General features: G+C 41.0%; 1 protein-coding gene across 1 annotated transcript in view; it reads right to left on the reverse strand.

Moving 5' to 3' along the window:
• Positions 1 to 781: 781 nt before the first annotated feature.
• The window catches only part of Bag4 (BCL2 associated athanogene 4), a 20,870-nt gene continuing 7,036 nt past the window's right edge, over positions 782 to 14,615 (reverse strand). The window contains exons 2-5 of the mRNA XM_021169880.2: positions 13,697 to 13,801; positions 7,328 to 7,582; positions 5,328 to 5,582; positions 782 to 4,442 (exon numbers count right to left, since the gene is read on the reverse strand). Coding sequence (XP_021025539.2) covers positions 3,957 to 4,442; positions 5,328 to 5,582; positions 7,328 to 7,582; positions 13,697 to 13,801 — 1,101 coding nt within the window. The 3' untranslated portion in view covers positions 782 to 3,956. The remainder of the gene's footprint in view (positions 4,443 to 5,327; positions 5,583 to 7,327; positions 7,583 to 13,696; positions 13,802 to 14,615) is intronic.

Genomic DNA, 14,615 nt, shown 5'->3' on the forward strand with positions numbered 1-14,615 from the left:
TCAGGTCCTCAGGTCTGGAGGTAAGTACCTTTACCCACTGAGACATTTCACCTGCCCTAAACGTGTAACTTTAAAAGAGAAATAAAAAAAAAAAATCAAAGATGATGTGATGGTGTGTATATGCTTGGCCCAGGGAGTGGCACTATTAGGAGGTGTGGCCTTGTTGGAATAGGTTTGTCACTGTGGGTGTGGGCTTTAACACCCTCATCCTAGCTGCCTAGGAGTCAGTATTCTGCTAGCAGCCTTCAGATGAAGATGTAGAACTCTCAGCTCCTCCTGCACCATGCCTGCCTGGATGCTGCCATGCTTCCTCCCTTGGATAATGGACAAAAAAACAAGCAAACTAGTTAAGGGTTATTCTTTATGCCAACTAACTAAAGCACTATTCCTTTTGTTGTTCATTATTTGTTTTTACAAACCCTTTCTTTAAAAGCAGCATCCCGCCTTAAGTAGGGAAGACAGACCCCACCAGGCTCCAGAAGCTTCAGCAGGGCTGCTCTGGTTAGCATTAACCTTGGTAGTTTACCTGAACAAAGGTGCTAGAGAGAAAACAGCTGTTTATCATGCCAGGTGTAGGTAACTTTATTCAAGATTTTGACAAAAATGATCCCCAAAGTAATATAAATTTAGACACTTTTAAAAAGTCTAGTTGTGAATTTCAAAAGAAAATTGCTTCAGTTTTAAATGAAATTCAAGTCAAAAGTCAAACAAATTTTACAAATCATAAATACTAGTTTCCTTCTTATTCATTACATTTTCAAAGACAGGTCACAAATGTTGCTTTTTTTTTTTTTTCTCTTTGATACTGGCCACTGGAACCAATTAACATAATTTCTATCTTTAAATTCTGAGTTTATACCTATCCCGAATATCTTGTTATAATTAAAAATATAAATCCAGAAACCACAGTTCCTTCCAGAAGAATTCCAATTATTAAATATAGAAGAAATGAGAATAAAAAAAATCACCATTTAAACACCACAGTAGTAAATGCCACAAGCAAGATCTGCCAGGAGATAGTAAGAGGCAAACTCTAAGCAGAAACAGGACATTTGCATAGTCTCAAAGTGTCTCTAGCAAATACTTAGTAATTACAAAGGAAAGCAGGGTAAAGCTTACAGCAGAGGANCCTAGCAGACACCAGGTTAGCAGAGCGCTCAATGTGAACCACGCCAGGATCACATGACAACACCAGCCATCCGTAGGATGTAACATCACAGAGCAAACGACTACTGAGACAGACAACCAAATGCAAAACTGGATGTGGAACAGTTGAGAGGATGCTACTAAAAAGATAAATGAAGTGTCTACTTTTAGCTTGCTACTTCAGCTAATATTAATAGCACTATTAACTCTTTAATTTTAACAAATGTTTCTGTTAAAGAAGATGTCAAAACAAGGGGAAGGCGGATGGAGGATACACGGGAATGCTATTTTTACAACTCTTCTGTAAGTTTAAAATCATGTTAGTAGTTCAAAAAATAACTTAAGGTATATACACATATATGTACATTTGTGCATAACGTGTACACATACACCAATGAAGGATGTGCATTAATTGGCATCGTGGGCAGCGTAAGTGAAGCAGACATGTTTTCTTCCGAATCTCTCACTGGCAACACAGCTCAGCTTTAAAGTTTCTCCTCTTAAAGTATAATTGTCAAAACTTTTATACAAAATGTTTGGAGGGGTACTTAGAGCTCACTCCTGGCTAGCCTGGAACTATGTAGACCAAGATAGCCTCAAATTCAGAGATCCACGTGCCTGCCTCTGCCTCATAATGCTGGAGTGACAGGCGTGTGCCACAAATCCAGCTTCTAAAACCTTTTAAAGACATTTCTATATTCTCTTTTATACATTCTACATAAGCTATGCCTCAGTACAGTGCTTGCCTGACACTGCATAAACCAGGCACACACCTACCTGTGTAATACAAAGTGAGGCAGGAGGACCAGAACTAGGTTGTCCTAGGCTATATGCCAAGTTTAAGGCCAACCCGGTATGAAATTCTGTCTCAAAAATAAAAATTATAGATATAAAACACACATACACGTGTGCACACAAGAATACACACACCCCATAGACAGATGATTGATTAGATAGAGATTAAATGAGTTGAGATGGATTTGATAGTGTCTCCTTATATAGCCTGGGCTGACCAGGTTGGCCTTGAACTCAAGAGATCTACTTGCCTCCTCTGACTGAATTTAAAGTGTACACCACCAAACTCAGCCAAATAATATTTTTTAAAAACTACAGACTCCTAGAATACAATGATTACTTCTTGAGTCACTTAGACTGTTTATTTTTGTGGGCAGGATCTTACTTGGCTCAGGCTGGCCTTGAATGTATTAGGTAGCTGAGGATGACCTTAGACTTGTAGTCTTCCTGTGTCCACCTCCCAAATGCTGAGACAGGTATGTACCACTATGGCTGGTTTATCCACTACTGGGGATTTAGCCCAGGACTTCATGTATGTTAGGCAGACACTGTACTAACTGAGCCACACACATCTCTAGCCCGTAGACAATCTTTTTACTACACTTTTCCTCATCCTAGGTTAGCATTTGTTTGATTCCTGTGAGTAGAAGGGAAGGCTCAGGCTTGGTATCACTAATATAAAGGCCTGCTAGTCTAGAAAAAGGTATCACCTTGATATTCTACTAAGAAACTGCCTCTGTTGCAAAAGCGGGTACTGAATGCTAGATCTCACTTTAGGCTTAAAAGGTAAATTATTTACCTGTCTCTGAATAACAACATACACGGATAACCAAGAAAGGCCCCTTTCTTAAACTTGGCTCTAAATTGACCATTACTAATATTAAATAACATCTTTCTTATGAAACAGGCAATTCTATGCAATTTATCCTACGAAATATAGACCAAATTTAAATTAAAAAAAAAAAATTAATGAATTTTCCACTTCAGCTACGGCTGACTCATTCCCTGAGTGTGAATCTCCTTCTTTTCCTTCTATCAGCATTAACTGAGCTCAGATCTGTCCCACAGGTCTACTGACTGGAGAATGGTGTTATTAAAGAATTGTATTTGTTGCTTTTTTGCCGTCACTATTTATACTAACCGTGGCATTTAAGTTTCCATGTTTTTATCATAAGGCTCTCTATAGAAGCAGCAAGAGCCAAAAAATATTTTTCTTAAGAAAGCAATTTCAAAGTGGATCTTTATCCAAATACAACAAAGCAAAGAATGTCCACAAACACTGTCATTCCTATTTCAATGTAATTTTCAGAGTCACCTTCCCCATCATGAAAAGCAGAAGTGGGAAGAATGGAACGGAACATGCTACACGGAAAGGGACACGAATGACTTTAGGAGCCCACCACACACTGCAATATATTCAAGTGGTAAAAGGATATGAATTCGTTCAGAACTGCTCACCTATCTGGATGCCAATATTTGATTATATTAAACATATTACTACAAAATGTACGAAGAAGTAGAATAGTATTACATTTATGACCTGCAGGTAAGAAAACAGAACAGAGGTCCAAGAGTCTAAGCTATAATATACACATGAAGTATCTGCAGTCACAATGCACAAAAATGTGACAGTCCAGATGCTTACAAAACAGCCTGTTTGTCTCAGATTAGGCGTTTGACAACCTTTAAAGAAAGTCTATCTCCCTCCTTAGATCTGATAAGCAGCAGCCTACAGACACCTTGGCTTTCGTAAGGAGTAGGTCTACTTGGCAATACTGACAATTCCAGTTTTCTATTCTGTTCAGTCATCTGAAAACCGGAAAGAATCTTGTCACTGCTGCTTTCATTCCTCCGCTGGCTTTTCCAGTTTTTTCCCCCTTTCAAGTTTTAGGTCAGAAGAAAGTTGGAATGTGTTGCTTCTTGTCACAACAGGCATTTCAAAAGATGGGAACTAACCAAATTAAAGAGTTCTTTGGCCAAATCAGTCACAGGCTTCCCCTGCATTCCAAGTTATTTCATAGTCCCTTTTTTTCTAATTTTTCCAGTATGGCCTGGATCTTACAAACAGCTTCTTTCCTGGCCTGACGGACAGAGTCCTGGCCCCCAGTTTCAACAGAATCCAGTTCTAAAAGTTCCTTTGTCAGCATTTCTTCCAGAAGCCAATATGCTTTGTCTGTCTTTTTTCCTACAAACTCTTCTACTTCTTGCTCAAGAAACTGCACCTTCTCCAGCACATGTATGATCTTTTTAATACTTGGAGGAGTGCCCTCATCTGAAGAGAAACACTCTTCTGGGAGATTATTACTTGGAACTTGGTTGCTGGGATGCTCACTGCTGGCATTACCATACAACTGAGGCTCAGCACTATACTGGACTTGAGAATCCAAAAGGTCTGAGTTATCATTGTTCACTGCTCCTGGAGATTCATACTGATGGACACTGCAGGGAAAGCTGTGCCGGCTTAGGCCTTGACCCGATGGGTTGTAGGAGTACGAGGGGTCCTGGGAATGGGAAGACAGAAAGGAGAGAGAAGCTGTCTTAGTGGGAAGCTATCAACATCAGATATGTCAGTGCACATCATTCACCAACCAGGAAAGAATTGAAAAGACTTCCACAAAACTGGCCCCTACAGAACCATCAGAGACCAACACTGTTAGACGACAAAAGGGGAGCCCTTTGAAGCAGGAGGCACACAATCCCTAAATACGATGGTTGGAATCTACCTCAGTGCAAGTCACTCTGTGAACACTTCCCAATCTTACGACCTCACAATTCCTCGGTGACTTAATCATTAGTTTCCCTTAGACAGTGAAAGCCTTCAGAGCATAGGCAAAAGCAGAGAGTGTGTTTATGGCTTATGAAAAGCCCAGCACCCAAGCCAGCACACGCTATTCACATCGATTTCCCTCCTGCTGCATAGCATGAGGTTGTGAAATACATCCCTTGATTCTGTTTAATATTCAGATAGTACCAGCAGAAAAGAAGCACTTTCCTGTCTATTTAAAAAAGATATGGTCCTGGAGAGATGGCTTCTCCTGAGGACCCAAATTTGATTCTCAGAAGCTACAAGGCAGCTCATAACTGTCTGTAACTCCAGTTCCAGGGGATAAGCCTCCAAGGGCAACAAGCACATATGTGGCCCATAGACATACAGGCAGCCAGGATATCCATACACATAAAAATAATGAAAAATTACAAAAACAGGTAAGAACCTAAAAAAAATCCCCAAACAATACTGTCTGTAAGAGAAAACTAAGCTAACACCATGCTGAGTAGTAACCACCAACCGTTTTGCATCTAACAGACTAATACAGAGAAGTGTCATCTTGTGTCCTCTTAATTGCCTAGAGATCAAAGGAATAGCATTCCGAAGGCCTCCTTCCTACCTTAGGCTGCTGAGGTGGGGGTGAAGGAGGTGGCTGAGGAGAACTGTTTCCAGGCCATGGTGAAGCACTTTCCGTCATGTACAGGTTCCCAGCCGAGGCGGCTGAGGGTGCAGCTGAAGGCCAGGGGTAACGGGCTCCCATCCCATAAGCACTAGAAGCCCAGGCATCATCTTGTGGTCGTCCAGTCGCTCCTGACTGCGGCACAGCACGGTTGCCATCTCCATAAGGATAATGGGGCAAGGTCATTCCAGGGTTCTAGATTGGGAAAACAAATATGCTGGTATGCTGGCAGGTCACTGCTTAAAAAGCAAAGCTTATACGTAATGAAAACAGCACAGACAGGTCCTGACCTGCTAGTGACTCATTAATCAGTTACCAAAAGTTCTCCACACCTGAGAAAACCTGGCTCCCAAAATAAAGAACAGAGTTGGTAAAAGACTCATGAGTTAGATACAAGATTCACTGGGTGAAGCATGTATTTTCCAAAAACACTACAGATAAATGAACCCATACATTATAAGACAGTAGAAGTGTCCTCGAAACAAACAGAATAGGATTGGTATACTCACAGCATATTAATATACACCTAGAAGCATTAGGAAAGATTAAGTTAGGGAAAGCTTCAAGCAACAAAAATTGTATGGGGGCTGGAGAAATGTCTCAGTGGTTAGAGCACACACTGCTCTTCTAGAGGATCCAAGTTAAAGTCCTAGATTCCGTATGAGGTAGCTCCGGGATCCATCACTCTATAGTTCCAGGAGTGCTCATACCTGTGGCCTGAGTACCTGCACTCATGGACATGAGCACACAGTCACGAGTATATATGGAATTAAAAAGAATGAAAATAGGAGAAAACTAAAGAGGTGCCAGGTGTGGTAGCATGTGTGTCTAGTCCCGACACTCAGGGGAGAGAAGTAGGCAATTTGCTGTATTTGAGGCCAGCTAGGTCTGTAGAGGGAGTTCCAGGTGCCCAGGAGTAATTGCTCTGCGTATAGCCAGGTACATAGTAAGCTAACACCTGATCTCAAAGAAGAAACAGACAAAAAAGAAACAGACAAAAGTATATAAATTATGGGCTGGAGAGATGGCTCAGTGTGTAAAGACACTTGTTATGCAAGTCTGGGGACTGGAGTTTGATCCCTGGAACCCACAGAAAGTGAAAACCTGCTCCACAAAGCAGCCCTTTGTCCTCTACACATGCGCTGTGGTACATGTGTATCATCCTTTACAACTCCCATCATGCACACAAATAATAAATATACTAGGATTTAAAAGAATTATGACATTTTTTTTTTAAAGATTTATTTATTTATTATATGTAAGTACACTGTAGCTGTCTTCAGACATTCCAGAAGAGGGCACCAGATCTCGTTGCGGATGGTTGTGAGCCACCATGTGGTTGCTGGGATTTGAACTCTGGACCTTCGGAAGAGCAGTCGGGTGCTCTTACCCACTGAGCCATCTCACCAGCCCCGAATTATGACATTTTTAAGGTCTCTTCAGCCTCATCCATTTAGGCATCAGTATAAAAGAAACCCCTTCCTTCACTTATCAAACAATTTCTCAACATCTACAGTACTTTCTTTTCTGTTCTTGTTTTTTTTTTTTTAAAGATTTATTTATTTTATGTATGAGAATAACATTGTCACTGTCTTCAGACACACCAGAAGAGGGCATTGAGCCCAATTACAGTTGGTTGTGAGCCACCATGTGGTTGCTGGGAATTGAACTCAGGACCTCTGGAAGAGCAGCAGTCAGTGCTCTTATAGGCTGAGTCATCTCTCCAGCCGTTTTGTTTTGGAGACAAGGTCACATTACGTAGTCCTGAATGGTCATGAACTCAAGGGCTTCACCTGCCTCTCTCTGTCTCATGAGAGCTGGGGTTAAAGATGTACACATCGTGTATGGCTCTAGTTGTTTTCTTAAAACAGCACCAGTGTAAATGGGTAACTTTCCACTGTTTAAAACTCAGGAAAATAGAGGCATTTTTGTTTCCTTACCTGTGAAGCAGGATATCCTGGCACCTGTCCCCTCAGAGGAGGTGCTTCTGTTGGACAGTCCTGCTGGGAATACATCCAACGAGACATTGGAGTTGGGCTGTTACCAGGTGAACGGTAGGTGTTTGGAACTTCCGTGGAGTAATTGCTCTGCGTATAGCCAGGTACATAGTAAGCCCCAGAGTAGGAGGCAGTACTTGCTCCAGGGCCAGGAGGGTAAGGCGGACCATATGCTCCATTTGCATAAGAATTCAGGCTCTGGGGGGGGGAAAAAAAGGTAGTGGCAAGGAAAAGATGAATGGCTAAAACGCCTTTAGTGTTCAACCTTGAGAACTTTAGGAAGTAAGGTGTCAGTAACCGATGACCATCTAAGCTATGTAAGCAATCTATGAGGTACTTTCTTTTCTCTATTTGCTATAATCACACTCCAGGTACTGAACTCAGGCTATGTAAATTAAGGGGCATCAATGGAAGACTACATGGTGATGACAAAGTGAGAAATAATGGCTCCCTCAAACATCGTCTTACATTTAATTCATAACTGCATGTCTAAACAGAGAGCTTGTGCCCACAGGAGGCAACTCTAGGAATTCTGGGGGACAGGGTAGAGGAAAAAGAATATCATTATAAAATAGAAAGGGGAAAAAGTCAGAAACCCTCTCTAATAGCTTTATATTTAGTTACTCTTAGCTTCCGTTTCTCTAACAGGAAAATGAAGAGCCAAAATTTACCTTGTAGGATCATTAAGAAAAACTAAGATAACAAGAATAAATGACTTAGCAGATAAACAGTTTGTTCATCAGATGGTGACTACATTATTGTAAGTATTATGATGAGTTCCAGAAATGACCCAGTCCATATTGAACTAAGCAACCACCCTGCTTTCCTGATAGCAATAACAGATAACAGAGAAACTCTTCACTATACTGCTTATTACTGTGGGTTATTATAGTTTGGTTATTGTTTTAAACAGTGCTGCGAACTAAACCCAGGACCTTGTGTGTGTTAGACAAGTGTACTACCTCCAAGATACATTGCTGATCCTTTTTTCTGTGGTTTTAAATCACCTACCTAGACTACGACATTCCTCATACCCAGAATCCTGCTTAATGCTCCAAATAAGATTAAAGCTAAGCCCTAAACTTCAACTCTTACTTTATAATGTTTTCTATTATTTGCTGTGTGTATGTGTGTATGTGTGTGTGTGTGTGTGTGTGTGTGTGTGTGTGTGTGTGAATGATGTGAGTATGTGTATCATGTAGAGGCTGCATGCTTGTGGAGGTCAGAGGACAATCTAGATAGTGGGTCCTTGTCTTTCACTTGCTGTTGAGCTTGTATGGCACAGGGTCTCTTATTTGCTGTTTTCAATTCCAGGCTAGGGAACACAGCCTTATGTGGTTTTGGGAATCCAAACTCAGGTCACATTTGAATGGAGGGCACTTTGTCCACTAACTATCTCCCTAGTCTCCCTGTAGCTTTTTAAAATAGTAAACACACAGGATTGTGTTTTCTTGTAAGCCAGCAGGATGTACCAGGAAGAATTTCAAGTTTGCAGCTAGTAGTCTACATAGTGAGACCCTATGTGAGAAAAGGAGGAATCTGAATTGTGTGTACACGCCTGTAATCCCAGCACTAAGGAAGACGAGGCAGGAAGATTACTAGGTAGAAGGCCTTGGCCTACATTAGTAGGACCCATTTTAAAAACAAAACAAAAGAAAGAAAATACAAATGCCTAAAGAACTGCATGTGTAGTCAGGGTCAAGAAGAAAGAGCCAAGTAATATATTCCCCATAAGCCCTTGAGGTTTTCAGTCTGAAAAAAGAACTCCTTAATAGAATACAAAGGACAAGATTTGATAAAACACCATGTGACTCTTTGGTCTGTATTCCAGCTTCCCACAAGGAAATCACTCATCTAGAAAAAAGTCACAGGCACGAAGCTGTCAAGTATATTACTTGTAATTACACAAAACAGCACAGGGAGGGAGGGATGGCTCAGAAGTTAAGGGTGCTGACTACTCTTCTGGAGGACCCAGGTTCAGTTTCCAGCATCCACTTGGCAGCTCACAACCATTAGTAATTCTACTTCCAGGAATTCTGATTCCCTTCTAGTCTCTACAGGCACTGTATATGTACAAGCAGGTGAAAACACACACTTGCACAGACACACACACACACACACACACGTACCACAGAACCTAAATGCCCTATGGTAATCAAATGACTAAATAGATTGAGGACTATTCTATTTTTTTTTCCAGAAAAAAATTTAATTTATTTTTATTTCACATGCATTTGGTGTGTTGCCTGCGTGTTTGTCTTGTGTAAGGGTGTTGGATTCCCCAGAACTGGAGTTACAGCAAGCTGTAAGATGACATGTGTGTAGTGGGAATTGAACCCAGGTCCTCTGGAAAAGCAGCCAGGACTCTTAACCACTAAGCCATCTCTCTAGCCCCAAGAATTATTCTTTTAAGAAATTGTATTCAATATATTGTTAAAATTGAGTAATTTAATTTTAGAACTGTTTTCTTGTCAATAAAATCGCTTGCTTTGTTTTTACATTTATTTATTCACTTCTTTTTGAAACAGGGTCTCATTATATGGCTTGGTTGGCCTGAACTTGCTATGTACATAGGACTGGCCTTGAACTCAATCCTTCTGCCTTTGCTTCCTGAGTGCTAGGAAAGAAGGTATGTGTCACCATGCCTGGTCTTCCATCTTTATTGTGTGGGTGACAGTGGTGGGAACGTACATAACACACGAGGGCACCTCTAAGAGTTGTATCCTCTACCACGTGGGTTCCAGAAACTGAACCAGGGGATGAGATTGGCAACAAGCACCTCTACTCACTACTTTATCTTGCTGGTGATTCTTTGTAAAGTTTTAATGATGTTATATGTAATAGACACTTTTCTGTTGCTGGGATAAACACATGACCAATTAAGAGAAGGGTTTATTTGGGTTTTTGATTCAGGGCTGAATCCCACTATGGTGGAGTAGAGGCACAGAGGCTGGAGCAGTAAGCTAAGAACTCACATCTCCCCAGCCCCCCTCTTGTGTTTTCTCTCTCTCTCTCTCTCTCTCTCTTTCATTTTATGTGCATTGGTGTTTTGCTTGCATGTATGTAAAGGTGTTGGGTCCCCTGGAAGTGGAGTTATAGAAAGTTGTGAGTCACCATGTGGGTGCTGGGAATTGAACCCAGGTTCTCTGGAAGAGCCAGTACTCTTAACTGCTGAGCCATCTCTCCAACTCTAAGAGCTCACATCTTTTGTTTGTTTGTTTTGTTTTTACTTTCACATCTTAAACTATAAGCACAAAGTAGAAAAAAACAAGCTGAGAGTGGCTCAAGTCTTTATCAAAACCTACCCCTAGTGACATACATACTTCCGACCGTACCTCTTAAACCTCCCCAAAGCACCACCAACTGGGAACCAACTGTTCACTGTCAGAGTCTCTGGGGGACAGTCTCATTTAGACTGGTAGGGTTTTTTTGTTTTGTTGTTTTTAAATACACATACTTAAATTTATTTACAAGCAACAAAACTACACTATTTGGTATCTGTTTCAAAACCCTCTGAAGATAAACACAATATGGTCCAGTATTGAGACTTGTTGAAGCTGAGAGGAACATTTGTTTCTAACTTTAAAATTTTCCTTAATATGAAAGAAAATGAGGAGGAAGCTGGGTATGGTGGTCACAGGCCCATAATTCCAGCACTCAAAAGGCTGAGAGCTATGGAGGTAAGAACAAAGAAGTTCCTGTCACTGAGTCTATAAATTGCACGTGACAGGCAAACACAGAAGTGTGCAATGGGGCAGTAGATAGCTTAATGGGTAAAAGTGCTTGTTTTGCAAGCCTAATGACGCAAGCTTAATCCCTTGATCCAGTGAAAAGAACTTATAAGAGTTCTCTCCTGACTTCCACAAGTGCACTATGGCACACTCCGACCAACAGCACACACACACAGGCATGCACACACACACACACACACACACGCACAACTAGAAACTGCATTTAAACATTTAAAAGGCGTATAATGGTTTCAGGCGTAAACAGACGATAGAGGAAAGGCTTAAGATGTATTTCCCAAGTTATCTTCATTCTTTCCTTACTTTTCAATTTTATATGTCTGTCAGTATGAAAAGGGTCTTATTCTGAAATTCTCTGGGAAGCTTCTGCTAGTGCCGAACTTGTGATTCTTCTTATCTCTGCCTCTGCGTCTTTTTTCTTTTCTTTTTCTTTTTTTGGTTTTTCCAAACAAGGTTTTCCTGTTTGGCTCTAACTATTCTGAAACTCATTCTGTAGAACCATACACTGGCCTCAGACTCAAGAGATCTGCCTGCTGCTGCCTTCCAAATCCTGGGACTAAAGATGTGCCACCATGCCCTGCTTCTAGATATTTAATACACAAACATTAATTGGTTAATTTACATTTTAAAAAAGCTTTATTATATATTACAGAATTATAAAATTTTATAAAATAACTGGAACCACAAATAAATAAGAAGGGATATAATACTCGGTTCATCAAAGGACACTGTGTCTGCTCTTAGAATTTTCCCCTAAAACTATAAATTTCTATGATTTAAGCAGAATGCTGATAGTTTCTTTCCTTCTTTCTCTTTTTTGGTTCTGTGTAGTCCGGGCTGTCTGGGAACTTGCTCTGTAGATCAGGTTGGCCTTGAACTCAGAGAATCAATGGCCTTGCCTCCCGAGTTGTTTTAAGGCATGATTATGACCTTGATCTAGTTTTTTTTTTTCTTCAGTACCTCAGGAACCATTAAATAAATCTGTGACTATTCCATATCTGCACTTGGAAACTGGCATCTTCTGGGCCTTTGCTAGCTAATAGCTACAATTACTTTGTTGTCCTTTGTCCCAGCCAAATACTGGATGACTCCAGATATCCTTACAGGCAAACACAGAAGTGTGCAATGGGGCAGTAGATAGCTTAATTGGAATAAAAAAGTAAAACAGTTCTGGTACTCCTAATTTTCCTGCTGACCAATTGCAAGTCATTAGAACAGGCCGTGAATAGACCAACTGCAGTATGTAGCTGACCTGCCAGTTATCTACAACGTGGACCTTCACTCTTCTAAACGGATCCCACCCCACCGCTTTAGCTCCGGTTAGTTCTGGCTGCACACTTCCTCCATTATAGGCAAGCCATTCTGATACTCCTGTTAGCAAAGAAGTCGGCGCCTTTTTGAGACGGCACTACCTCCACTTGCCACTGTGGCCTCAAAAGATGGCCCCTTAAAAGAAAACATCCTCATTTTGTCATCACGCTGTTCATAAACTATTTCCTGCAGAGACAGTGCTCATAAATGTGTCCTGTGACTTGATCTCAATGTCAAAAATTGGGGGACCATCAAGTCTGGGTGCTATTCTGGGCAAAAGGTTCTTTCAGGAGGCAGCCACTCCAGCTCAGATGGGCATGGCAGCACACACTTGTAATCCCAGCACTCGGGAGGCAGAGAGGGAGGCAGATCTCTCTTCTCTCTCTCTCTGAGTTTGAGGCCAGCCTTGTCTTCACAGTGACTTCTAGGACAACCAAGGCTACACAGAAAAACTTTGTCTCAACATACCCTAAAAAAAGAAAGAGGGCAAGTGGACACAATCTCCTATCCTTTACCAAGAAGCTCTCTGCAGCTGGTACCTGCTGGGAAAGAGAAATCAGCTATTCCAAATGGAGTTGACACCAGGTATAGCAACCACACACCAAGTCAAACCCACCTTTAGGAGTAGCTGGCCAACACAAACTCCTCGTTTTGTTGAGGGCTCATTTTAGTTTGTTTGTTTTATAGGTGTTTATTTTTATTTTCTTTCTTTTTTTGTTTTTTGAAAGAACAAGAAGTTAGGTACAAAGGGAGGGAGGTGAGGACACCTGGGAGGAATAGGGTGATGGTAAAGGCTGATCAAAATATACTGAATACAAGATTTTAATAAAATAAAAAGGGGAAAATGAGACCCGTTATCATATACTTAATATATGCCATTATCATATACTTAATATATGCCAATAATCGTTTTAATTGAAGCTTGTGGGAGTGTTTACCTAGTGTTCAAGAAGCCCTGAACACTGAATAAAATTGGTGTGGTAAAAGGCCTAGAATCCTAGCACTTAAAGAGGATCAAGAGTCAAGAAGTTCAAGGCCATCTGTGCTTTATAAAAGTACCTTTAAAAAAGAAAAGAGAGCTGAGAGGTAATTACAGTACTTAAGAGTACAAGGCCAGTGTGATCTACAGAGTAAATTCCTGGACAACCAGGACACAGAAACAAAACAAAACAAAACAAATAAACCCACAAAAACAAATAAACAACAACAAAGAACGAAAAGGAAAGGGAAATCTGCTCATTTCCAACCATACCTGGCCTTGTAACTCTGGCCTCACAGAGTATGTGCTTGGGTATGGAGCCCTGGGTCGCACGGAATTCCAGTAGTTGGAGTTATAGCCAGGATATGGTGGCTGTTCCTAAGGAAAAGAGGAACAACTTAAATAGCATTCTTTCTACTGTTGATACTTTCTTTTGCTATAGAGTTTCCCTACATACACCAAGTAATTTGAAATTTGCTATACCACCAAGGCCTCAAACTTGCAACCCTCTTGCCTCTGCCTTCTAGTGCGAGGATTACAGGGAACACTGACATAACCAATTCACTCTTAATACCAGTTAGACAGCAAAACAAAGACTTCTAACATGAGGCAAGATGAGGAGAATCAACATGAGCAGGACAACCAGAGACAGTAGTCTGCCTTTGTCCACTTCAGTCACTGCCACTCATCAGTACTTTTTGAGTATACCCAATCTGAAATTTTGAAATCCAAACTGTTCTAATTCTGGACATTTAGAACTTTGATATGATGTCCCAAGAGAAAAAAATCCATAGTTGATCTCATTTGATAAGCTGCAGTCAAATGCAGGTAATGGGTGTGTGGTTCCGTGGTAGAGCACTTCACTAAGCACATTAGAGGGTTCGGGTTCCATCCTCAGCCCAGCAAAACAAACAATGCAGGGGCTGTACAGCTAAAATGCTGTACAGTTATCCTCAAAGCCACATATAAAAGTTAGACATAAATAAATTTCATGTTTAGATTCGGGTCCTGCCTTCAAAATAACTCATGTTTTATGCTTTCAAAAATCTGAAATCTGGCCGGGCGGTAGTGGCGCACGCCTTTAATCCCAGCACTTGGGAGGCAGAGGCAGGAGGATTTCTGAGTTCGAGGCCAGCCTGGTCTACAAAGTGAGTTCCAGGACAGCCAGGGCTACACAGAGAAACCCTGTCTC

Source organism: Mus caroli, chromosome 8, assembly GCF_900094665.2.
Source record: "Mus caroli chromosome 8, CAROLI_EIJ_v1.1, whole genome shotgun sequence".
NCBI lineage: Eukaryota > Metazoa > Chordata > Mammalia > Rodentia > Muridae > Mus > Mus caroli.